At 37.7% G+C, this 12,392-nt stretch overlaps 1 protein-coding gene across 3 annotated transcripts in view; it reads right to left on the minus strand.

Annotated features, from left to right (window-relative positions):
- Positions 1-1,031: 1,031 nt before the first annotated feature.
- Positions 1,032-12,392, minus strand: part of RPRD1A (regulation of nuclear pre-mRNA domain containing 1A) — a 72,917-nt gene continuing 61,556 nt past the window's right edge. The window contains exons 7-9 of one of the 3 annotated variants that reach the window (XR_003437279.1): positions 4,351-4,548; positions 1,746-1,816; positions 1,032-1,196 (exon numbers count right to left, since the gene is read on the minus strand). Coding sequence is in view for 2 of the 3 variants with exons in the window: in XM_027127747.1 (XP_026983548.1) it covers positions 4,399-4,548 (150 nt within the window). In the remaining variant the exon portion in view is untranslated. Of the gene's footprint in view, positions 4,549-12,392 lie in introns of all 3 variants that reach the window. The other 2 variants (XM_027127747.1, XM_027127749.1) reach the window with 2 other exon arrangements.

A 12,392-nucleotide genomic window follows, 5' to 3' on the forward strand; every position in this document is an offset into this window, starting at 1 on the left:
GGAATGGGAAGCACCCGGATACAGATAAAGTGACCAGAGGCCATCCAGAATGGAAAACCAGGGGCACTAGCCTAAGGACTAGACCTCCCAGACTTTCTAGATAAGAATCACAGAGAATTCTGATTCAGGAGGTATGTGCCCTTTTTGCAAACGTCCCAAGTGAGTCTTATAAAAGGAGTTTGGCAAACACTGCCCTAGAGATTCCCTCAGATTTCTAGTATTTTCCAATTCTGCTTTAAATTCAAGATGTGGTGAGAGGACCTGCACTCCAGGGATTTCAAGGTACCAAGTGAATCTGTTCACTCAAAAGCACTACTGGGCTTCCCTGGTGGCGCAGTGGTTGAGAGTCCGCCTGCCGATGCAGAGGACACGGGTTCGTGCCCCGGTCCAGGAAGATCCCACATGATGCGGAGCAGCTGGGCCCGTGAGCCATGGCCGCTGAGCCTGTGCGTCCGGAGCCTGTGCTCTGCAACGGGAGAGGCCACAACAGTGAGAGGCCCGCGTACCGCAAAAAAAAAAAAGAAAGAAAAAAAGCACTATTTATTTCTGTGCAGTAGGTCACAAAACAAGATATGGTCTCGTTCTCTGCCCAAAGGAACCTGCTATATACGGAACTGTAAAACCCATACTTTATTATCTTATTACTTGGAATTGCCTGAAATTACCTGGAATTTTAAATCATGAAGCAAGTCACGGACTTGAAAGTTACTCTAGAGCAGCGGTTGTCAAAATGTGGTCCCTAAACTCAGTGGCATTAGCATCAAATTGTTAGAAATGTAAACTATCAGGCCTTATCCCAGAACCTCTGGGGGTGGGGCCCAGCAACCTATAGCTTAATAAGCCCTCCAGGTGATTCGGATGTTCGCTCAAGTTCGGTTCCCATTGACCATGCAAATAGAATCTCCTTTGGCAGTTTCTCCACGGTAATATTGCTGGACACTTCCAGTACTTTGTTTCCCTCCCAGTCCATCAATGTCTCCCTCCCCACCCCATATCCAATTAAACAAATTCACAAAAATAATCTACACATCTCAAAAAGAACGTAAAACTTTATTAAGAACATCTTATATTTTCATCAGATACCACCAAAGAAAAAGGGGTAAAGAAATAGGGAAACTTCATCTTCCCGTGTGCTACTGCCACCTCAGAACAGACTCATGTGTGGATGGCTGGAATTACAGATGGCAACAAATGCTCTGTATAAATAAATTCAGTAAGTAACACAATGCTCCCTTTCTATACAGAGAAGAATTGGATTTACACTTTAAAAAGCTTTGATACAGTGCAACAACTATTAAACAAGACTACATCTTAGGAGCTACTTCTTAACAGAAATCAAAGCAGTATAGAGCTTTATGTTATTTCATATAATATAAATTTTTTGAATGGAAAATTCAGGAAGGACATTCTAACTTTCCTTATTAATTTGTACTTTTGAGTGTTTTCTTTCTAAAGATTTCTCAGAACCTGTTCAATAATGATAATAGATGAGTTGCTCATCTACAGTGACAATTGACAACCTAGGTTTGTTATTTTAATTTTACAAATCAAGATGACAAGGTCATCCCGGCTGTTGCTGACCCTGAAGGAGTTCTTACAGAAAAACCCTGACGCAGAGTGTATATGTGAGAAGAGGTACCAAAATAGCTGCACCTGGACTGGTTTTCATAGAAAGGGAGGTTGGCTATTAAGCACAGCTCATTTTCTCAGACTCCCGGGTTCCCCCATGTGGTTCTTTTACTTACTGTAATGATGGAAGGAGAAGAGGGAACACCAGGGAATCTGTTCAAACTGCCACTCCAGACAGCTCTCTGCACTGTTTGTGGAGAAAAGAGTGATGGTATCCATTCAAACCAAAATACCCCTACTGCAAGTATGGTGACATGCTTTTCTCCTGAGGGGCCAGGCCAAGCTGCACTCAAAAATGCATGATTTGCCTCACGTACACAGTGAAGAAAATGCTCATGATTCAGAATCTGGTATTATAGTACCCCCAGCTAGCCCCATTTCTTGAGAAAATGTAGTCTCCCTTTTAGAAAGGAAAGCTATTTACTGCTAAGGCTTACCATGTTAATTATCATAAGGCTGAAAACATAACTTCTAAACCAGACCATATCATTTGTGTTTACAGTCAGTAAATCAACCAACAACTGAAGGTTTGTGGAGGACTGGTCAAAGGGTGAAATTGGGAGTAGGATTCAGGTTGAGTACTATCACTTATCACAAATCGCATCAAGCTCTTTAAAAAATAATGCGTTTTTATCATAAATATTTAGAGCAGATACTGGCATTAAAATCAGTATCTATGTCAGAAGTCTGTCTTAAATGGTGAAAATATTTCAACAAACTTCTAATAGGTTTCAAATCTTCCCAGGAGTACATAGTTTATAAATTAGTTTTAAATGGAAAAAATGCATTTTGAATAGATAAATCAACACTTCAGCAGATCATAAATAAGGTCAAGATGCTGAAAATAAATTAATACACAAGCTTTTGCTTTCACTTTAACAAAAATTAACTTATGTGGCATACTTTTACAACAGGTATAACCAGGTTTTAATAATTGTGCGTTGGTTACACCCTCCACCACCATGCTGAATCTTTTTCTTACATATCCTACACCTAGGGACAGAAGTACACAAGACAGACATACACCCCAATGTGTAAGTCTGGTTGCTACACACCATTTTCTTAGTGACGTTACAAATGTTGGTCAGGATCTACTACCAGTAATTTGTCAACCACATTACAAGTTAAGTACATTCATGGTTAAGTGGATTAGATTCCTGGGTGAGCTTTCTGTGGTAGTGTTCACAGGGAATCTAATTACTACCGTTCCTGTGAAAAAATGTGCCCCGAGTCCCAAAAGTTGACTAAAAAACTTTGGAATATAAGCCATATGTGGGAACTACTTCTCTGTGTGTCTGTTTCTGAGAGGTCAAACTGTTAAAAGCACTATTCCCAAAACTACTGGCTACCAAAAATAAATATTTGTCTTCTCCTTCACATATAAATTCATTTTAGCTATAATCTCTAATACTGAGAAAGAGTGAAGCCATTCAGACTAGTGAGACATAACTGGCTTGTGGGATCTAAAAGATGTTTTATTGACTATCTCAGTTGAATCTTCTTACAACGAAAAGAAAAATTTCTAATATGTAAAGTAATGAATGAAAAAAACGTTCATCCTAAGTCATCACTGAGTACAAAATCCACAGCTTAACAATGTGATTTAAAGAGAAAGCAGGAGAGCATGCAACTGCTCTAACACACAGGGTTAGAAATAAAAGGTAAAAAAAAAGTACATTTGTTTTGGTAATTCTAAATATACAAATATAATATTTACCAGATCTACCCTGTAGTGTAGCACTGCTTAATTTCCAAATATACAGTCATTCAAAAACCTTAAGGAAACATTAATAATGTTCCAGGCTACTTTACTGAACATTAATGAATATTGTGTTCTTGAGATATTAAAGCTAAAAATACTATTGTTTTTAAAGTTAAATGGCTAAGAGAATAATAAAGTATCATTATTTTACACTTCTTTTAATCCCACAGATGGCTTTGTGTTAAAGGGATCAATTATGTTAAAAGGAGCCTGATTTGACAACTAGAAATCAGTTCTAGAATCAGAGTTGTTCTCTTGGTACAATGTCAAAATTCATAACATTTCCAAAGCATTTTCATATTAATCTATCCAAATAATAATAAACAGTTTATTCAAGGGGGTCCCTATTTAACACTCCTTTTATTCTACACTGTGGCAGTTGGAATGGAACCCCTATAGTACTATTGTGGAAAAGTTCTCTAGGTTCTGATCTGACTCTCAAAATGACATCCATATTTACTGTTAAATTACTGACCTCTAGGAAATAGGAATCAAAGGCATTGAGAGGCACAGAACTGATATTTTGGTTGGGGAGAAGGATGAAAATTAAGTTGGAACACTTAGTCCCTTCTACAATCAAGTCCTAACTATACCATAATAAATTCTCAACAAACTCCTCATTAGTTCTTACTCTTTAGGAATTACATACTATACAGTGATTAGATACTGAAGAAAATCAAGAAAATCATTTGAAAATACATGAAGAAATAGAAACATGGAATTTCTCACAAGGCCCTGAATCAAAAAAATTTACAAAAAGATCTTTTGAAAATAATCACTATTTGTGAGCTTATTAATACACAGAGATTCACGTTGTTTAAACTAAGTCATGTTAACTTACCAATAAAATAGTAAACAAACCAACATTTTAAACAATTTTATAAATTACTTATTTCTTTTTGTTAATGTCACTCTCTCAACAATATACAAAAATAACACTACAGGACTATCCACCTAACCTGTCTCCATCTCTTGCGAAGTCCTGGGCCCTGGAAAGAGACTGGTCATCAATCTTCACTGTAGATGTCCCCCGCAAAGGGCAGGTGCATGTGGCTGCCAGTAACATTGGGCAATCGAGATAAGTCCGGCAGGCTCTGGATCCGGGACCTGAGTTCTTTTCGCACCAGGGAAACTCTGGCTAACTTGCGCTTGTATTCCTGTAACATCAAACCACTCTCATTAGCATTTCTGGGAGTTCAGAGAAGAGCTATCTAGCTTATCTAGCTAATGCTCTACATTAAATCTGGTAAAACATTCAGTTTATGCTGAATAACGAGATTATAATGTGAGCTTTAGGATCAAAAGAGGGACTTGGGAAATACTCAAGTAGGTAAACTCATTATTATGAAAAATCACAATCGTAAGCTCTTGTTTCACACTTGTAAAGAGAAGACTAAAGTATTAATATACTTAACCACAGCATATAAGATTTTCAGGTATACAGGAGCTTGGATAAGAAAAAGTATATATTTATTTTCACAAACTTAAACTGAAATTTAGCACTGTTTTCAATTCTGAATGTTGGCAGCAGACCACAGGAGCATTATCAGTATCTGTGAGTTTAATAGAAACCAGTTGCTTCAATATTACTTTACAGTTTTTCACATCTATCTTAAAATATTGTTTACATTTATGACTACTTTGAAATTATTAGACCAACTGCTACATGTAATTTAATGTATCAGTAAAGAAGCATATATTACTGTACTTTTATTATTTCAATAAGCTCTACTTCAATATAACTTGTTTCCATTGTAATGCTATGCATTTTATTTTCTATATTTAAAATATTTAACTTGAGAAGGGGTCCAAGGCTTTGCCAGATCACCAAAGGATTACAATGCCACAGAAAGAAGGTTAGGAAACCCTGCAAACAGCAGCCTAAGGAGTCAGAGACTGGAAACTAATTAAGATCATGTTTGGCTTAGGGGGAAACAGCCCCTTCTCTGTAGTGGAAATATCTTTTAACTGAAGTTTCCAGACTTCAACAAGGAGAGAGGACCCTTCTTTACTCCATCACCTAGCAGAGGTGGGATGTGAAGAGGGGAACCTAGAAAGTGGGTATTATTCCCTCTATAAAGCTTACAGCCCTCTTCTTCCCTCTGACCGAGGGTGATCTCAAGACAGACCAGGTGAGTGATAAGCTTTCATCTGGGGTCGAGGGTCTCTCCACAAAGGGCTCTCTCCACAAAGAGCCCTTCTTCTTTAGCTGTTTCTCAACTCTGACTGAATCACCTAGGAAATTTTTGAAGAAACTCAGAATTTTCAAGAGAACTCCAGCCTCACTATCTATCAATTAAATGAGAATCTCTGGCAGTGGATCCAGAGCTCTCAAATTTTGTAAAATCTCCCCCAAAGGATGCTAATACACAGCCAATTTGTGAGCTACTTCTCTACGGTTTTTCTGTCTAAAATGAAATCAGTTAGCAAACTTTGTGTTACTGAGCCTCCTCTTTTAAAGAATAACTAAACCTGGGGAAAGGAGTTTGTCAGAATTACTATATCGCAACTGCTCTAAGGGAAAGGAGATTTCTGAAGCATGGGGAACTGGGCACAATGGCAGACAAAGCAGACAAGGTTGAAAGCTGGACATGTTCTAGGAGAGCTTTGGGCACACAAGAGAGGGGTCAATCTTTGCCATGTCTGCCTGTTCCTGAATTTCTAATCCATCATGAAGATCAAGGTTGAGTAAAAGAGAGTTTAATTGGGATCTATAACCTCAAGGTAAGATTTTCCTGTTCCCTTTTCCCCTTTGCCAGTGACACACTGGAACATCAGGTAGGTTTCAGCATAACAGCTCGGAGTGGCAAACAAAAGAGAAGCACCAGAGTATTTCATTCTAGATGCATACTCTTCAGTCGGATCTCCACACACATCTCATTTAGCATACGTGTCTTCCTCAGCACATGCTGATAGGGGGGCAAACACATATCTCCATCTGTCCCTCTGTTCTTACTAAATCATTCTCTAATAAGTAACACCTAAAGTACTCTGGGGTCAGCATGACATAGCCAGATGCTGTTCAAACATGCTCAGAAGTAATTACTCTCTGCTCCTCTCGAGGCTAGATGTTTTGAGAAATGTCTTATGTGCCTTTAGTGGTCATTACTGCTCACCCTAATTTCTAGTTTCTAGCATCCAGATAGGCTGTACTTCAATTATTAAGGTTTATATTAATCCTTTGATTCAAAGGATCTGTGGCAATTATTGATAAAAGCCTTCTACCAATTGGCAACACTGCATACAAGAAATTTGGTAAACATAATCAAAAGCTGCCATTTATTGAATGCCCATAATATGCCACACATTAAAATACGAACTCATTTAATCCTTTCAATAATCCTGTGAGAAGAGTGATTATCCTTCATAAGCGAGTAAAATCGTGCTTTACTATATTAGGAACAAAAGTAGTAATCAAAAGCTTTCTGCTACTGTCACAGGCAGACTTTCATCTGAAAGACAAAAGATTTAAGTAGCCCTGGTTAACTATTTGATGTTAGCCTGAAGAAAAAACCAGATGAAACCTGACAAACTACCCAATTCTATGATCCAGGCCATAGTCCCAAAACTTTTCAATTGCCTCACTGGTGGTCTAGAAAGAGGCTCCAAGATTCCACAAGTTGGCTTCCTATGGCAACAATGCTTACAATAAGATATGTATATTGTTTTGATTCTGATGTACAATAATGATAGTAATTCTCTTAGGTCAGAATCATCACAGCACCATGAATGCACACCTTTAGAAAAATGTTGTTGACTGTCTATTTACAATCCTCCTCTCTGCCCTACAAGACTGGGAGTGTTGTGATGGCAGTCCCCAGCATATGGCTAGTATATATTTATTAAGCGCTGGAGATAACAGTGTTAAACAAAACAGATGAGGTCTCTTGCCTTTACAAAGCTAACATTTCAGGGGGAAGGAGGCATAAAAAAACATAAATATCAATATTATTTCAGGTATAAATGAAGAAAATAAAGTTGAGCAATAGGAGAATAAAATACAGCCATGTGGGGGGGGGCGGGGAAGTCAAGGCTACTTTACAAGTAAACAAAAAAAGAGAGGATTAAGGGTTCAAAAATTTTAAGTTTAAGAGCCTGAGGGCGCCCTTCTGCTCAGCCCCACTCCGTGAAACGCAGGCTCTACCTTAGATGCAGAAGCTGAGAATACTGGAGCACGGATAACCCTTGCCCCCAATTCAGGAGGTGGTGGTCTTCACGAGAAGAGGCAAGCCAAGAGGAACACAGGCTCCTGCACCCCCTCCCTTCACCAATGGCTCAGCTCCTATAGCAGGGGCATCACTTAAAGAAAAGCTTGCCATTGTCCCACTCCTAGTTCCACAGACCTGACTCAAAGATTTTGCATGAGAAACATGTAATAAAACAGATAGCGCCCTCCTGGTGTCAGAACAAATATCTAGCACTGACCTCAAAACAAAATCAGTGTCTGGAAGAGATACCTGCACTCCCATGTTCATCGCAGCATTATTCACAATAGCCAAGATATGGAAGAAACCCAACTCTTTGTCAACGGGTGAATGGATAAAGACATGGTACATATATACAATGGAACATTCAGCTATGAGAATGAGGAAATTCTGTCATTTGCAACAACCTGCACAAACCTATAAGACATTATGTTAACTGAAATTAGCCAGACAGAGAAAGACAAATACTATATAATCTCACTTATATGTGGACCCTTAAAAAAAAGATGAACTCACAGAAACAGAAAATGATGGTGACCAGGGACTGGGGTGGAGCGGGGGTGGGAGATGGGGAGATACTGGTCAAAAGGTACAAGCCTTCAGTTATAAAATGAATATGCTCTGGGGATCTAATGTACAGATGGTGATTATAGTTAATAATACTGTGTTGTACACTTGTACACTTGATACACTGCTAAGAGAGTAGACTTTGTGTTCTCATCACCAAAGTAGCCATGTGATGAATATATTAATTAACCTGGTTGTGGTAATCATTTCACAAATACATGTGTTAAATCATCCCATCGTAGACTTTAAATATATACAATTTTATGTGCCAATTTTACTTCAATAAAGCTGGAGTGGGAGAAAAGAAATATCTCTTTTTATTCTCAGTAAACCAGAAAAATTACCCTAAGCATGAAAGAGAAAACACAAACGTGGACCCAGTGGCATGCATGTATCAGGGAAAGTCAAAGGTGTGATAGTCTAATCTGATAAACACATCAATAGGTAAGGCCACTACATAAGTCTCTTTCAGTGTTCTCATTCTTTTCTAACTAAACCTGCATTTTGCAAAAACAGCTTTCAAAAGACTTATTTTGTGTTTTAACCTAAATAACCTTTTTTTTTTCCTAAAAGAATTTAGCTCTGTTCCAGTCCCAAAGAAGGGGAAGGACCTAATCTTAAGTTTTTAAAAAAAACTGCTGAAAAGCCAAAGCATTAAAAAATTAAGCCCCTTCCCTCAGCAATACTGAACTGCTTTTACTGCAAAGGTATCGTGCTCTGACTAGTCTGTGTATTTAAAAGTCTTTTTTTTAATTTTAATTTTTTAATTGAAGTATAGTTGAATTACAATGTTTCAGATGTACAGGAAAAGTGGTTCAGTTATATATAATATATATTTAAAGAATATATCTATATATATTCTTTTAGATTCTTTTCCATTATAGGTTATTACAAGATATTGAATATAGTTCCCTGTGCCATAGAGTAGGTCCTTGTTATCTATTTTATATATAGTAGTCTGTATCTGTTAATCTCAAATTCCAAATTTATCCCTCCCGCCCTGTCCCCTTTGGTCTCTTTCTTCTTTTGTTCTCTTCTCCTGTGATCTGATGACTATTTTTAGTGTTGTTTGGATCCCTTCTTTTTCGTGTTTATATGTATTATAGATTTTCTGGTTTGTGGTTACCTTGAGGTTTTGTAATAGAAGTCTATATATATACGTGATTGCTCTAAGTTGCTGATCTTTTACTTTCAAATGCATTTAAAAATACCCTGCATTTGTACTCTCCTCCCCTCACAATTACTGTTTTTGATATATTTTACATCTTGTTTTGTGCATCCCTTACCTCCTTATTGTGGACGGATAATTTTACTACTTTTGTCTAACTTCCCTACTAGCTTTGTGTATGGATGATTTCCTACCTTTACTGTATGTTCGCCTTTATCTGTGAGCTTTTTCATTCTGTAATTTTGTTTCTAGTTGTGGCCTTTTCTTTTTTACCCAGAGAGTTCCATTAACAGCCGTAAAGCTGGTGCTGAAATCTTTTACCTGTTACTTGTCTGTAAAGCTTTCGATTTCTCCATTGAATCTGAATGAGAGTCTTGCTGGGTAGGGTATTCTTGGTTGTAGGTTCTTCCCTTTTGTCACTTTAAATGCATCATGCCACTCCTTTCTGGCCTGCGGAATTTCTGCTGAAAGATCAGCTGCCACTTTGGGAACCAACGCTTCACCTCATTTCCTGTTGACTGTTTACATGAGTCATTTTACTTCTCCCTCACTATTCTCCCCTCATTCAACAAGGTCTGTATTTTTGTTCTTAATTTACTTGCCAGTATCACCACCACCACTACCCTAAAACTGCAAATCCTCGTCTGACTATATTTCAACATTAATGAATCAGGAGGTGTTATCTATCTTGTGTGCAGTTAGAGTGGGTTAGAGCTAGGTTGAAATCTGAACCACCACTAGAAATGCTTTTCTTTACAGCTAATGTTGAGTATACATTGTGTCCAAATCTCCATTTTACAAGACCTATTTTAAGACCAAACTTTGCCACAGAAACTTTTCCTACTTTAGTTTCACACTAACTTCCTATGATCTGCTACTATTCAAGTTATTTCTGAACTTAAATACTACTATACTGTTTTCTAGTTTTCATAATTAGGGGGAAACACACTTTGTGTGTATCTATATTCCTTACAGTGTTCAGCAGAACACTGGGTGTGAAGAGGTCCCCAGTCGATTCTCCTGGGCATTAGGTCAAAAGATCTGGATACAAGTACCACCTCCTCAATTTACTACCTGTAATCTTAGGCAAGGGCACCCTAAGATTATCTAAGCCTCAGCTGCTTCCTTTGTAAAATATGGGTATCTATTTTATTGGGCTGTGAGGCTTAAATAAGTTAATGTGGAAGTTTTCAAATTATGAAGTGCCACAGAACTGCAGTTATCATTCGGGGATGGTATCAGAACCATCTTGCACCAAAAACAGCTAAGAGGATAAATTTCCTAAAATTTGGAGTTCTTATTCATTTTAGGGCTGATCCAGATACAGCTGTTCTAATATTTCAGTTGCTTAAATAGCTTAACTATTTCTGAATTTAAATAAATAAATAAATAAATAAATAAATAAATATATAGGGGCTGCCATTACCTTGCACATGCTACTAATAATTCTGCTCTCTTCTCTCATACATGACTCTGAATTAAAAAAAAAAAACTGGGAGAAATTCAACTATACCCACATATGCATCTTTAGTGGCCATTAAGGGCTATGGTCAACAATTTCAAGCATCATGCCTACCATATTACTGCCCCTTCCTTCCTACCCACTTCCTGAGAGACAGCTGCTGCAGCAGAAAGAAGAATATATCAAGTTAGGAAGCCCAATCCTGATTCTAGTGAGCAAGCTGTGTAGCTTTTGTAGGAATCAAGTTTGAGTGTAATCCAGATTCCGGAATGCTCTGAAAACAAGGCTTTGATAATGCATTCTCTCTCACTTTTCATTTGTGAAATCAATGTTTAGGGTGCCTTTCAAGTATAACAATATGGGCTGGACAACCCCCAGTTTTAAAAGACATATGAGGATATTTTTTTCAGCCAAAAAAACATGGACATCCTAGTATTAAAGACTTTCTCCGGGCTTCCCTGGTGGCGCAGTGGTTGATAGTCCACCTGCCGATGCAGGGGACACGGCTTCGTGCCCCGGTCCGGGAAGATCCCACATGCCGCGGAGCGGCTGGGCCCGTGAGTCATGGCCGCTGAACCTGCGCGTCTGGAGCCTGTGCTCCACAAAGGGAGAGGCCACAACAGTGAGAGGCCCGCGTACCGCACAAAAAAAATAAAATAAAATAAAATAAAATAAAGACTTTCTCCACAATAGCATTTCTTAAAGATGGAGTGATGTAGTATTTCCATACGACATCTTATTTCCATAGTATTCCACAAGCTGTATCTATGCAAACACCTAAGCAATTTAATTTCTCCCTTTATATCTCACTATATGTATTCTTAGTCTGAAATCTGGTTGATTCAGTTTTGGCTACTTAAAATTTACCTGTTACATCATTTTTAATCAGTCGTCATAGTAACTACATGTTTGAGAATAAAATAAGTTGGTCCTTGGGTCACAAAAGCACAAATTAACGTTGAAGGTGGAGCTAGTTATCTTCATTCAAAATAGTTATCAAGACATAATCTTCAGAACATATTATAGAACCCCTTAGGTTGATGGTAATCTTCATAATCCTGGTTCATTTTATTTGTTCTTCTGCAGACCCCTAAATGGTTTTGTTCTTTGATATGTATTTCATTATGTCTTCTGCCTCTCTTTAAATGTTAACAAGTCTTCCTTAAGTGACTTTCTTCAATGTAACTATTTAGAAGCTCTGATTCTCATTTTTCAGGATCCACCATAATTTACTTCATTTTGCTTACCCTGGGGTTGGGGCTCTTTGCTAGATTAGACAGGAAAAGTTAATTGAAGTATCAATCAATATTTTAAAAATACCACTTATTTTCTTAAAGGCGGCCAAGAAATTCCATGATGTCAGGGAGATTAGTCAAGTCTGTTGCCATCTCCAGGTAACAGAGTGTAAAGCAGGTAAAGATCTCAGTGATTTGCCCTAACTTGTCTTCTAGAAAACAAATACCCAAACTTAGCTTGGGATCTAGTCCTGCAATTGTTAAAAACTATATATATATAGTTTTTATATATATAGTTTTATATATATATATATATAAAATTAAAGTATTTTAAAAGTAAAATATCAAATCCTTTCTCATTTCT

This window comes from Aethalodelphis obliquidens, unplaced genomic scaffold (genome assembly GCF_003676395.1).
Source record: "Aethalodelphis obliquidens isolate GAN/ISIS:26980383/991018 unplaced genomic scaffold, ASM367639v1 scaffold32, whole genome shotgun sequence".
NCBI classification, from domain to species: domain Eukaryota; kingdom Metazoa; phylum Chordata; class Mammalia; order Artiodactyla; family Delphinidae; genus Aethalodelphis; species Aethalodelphis obliquidens.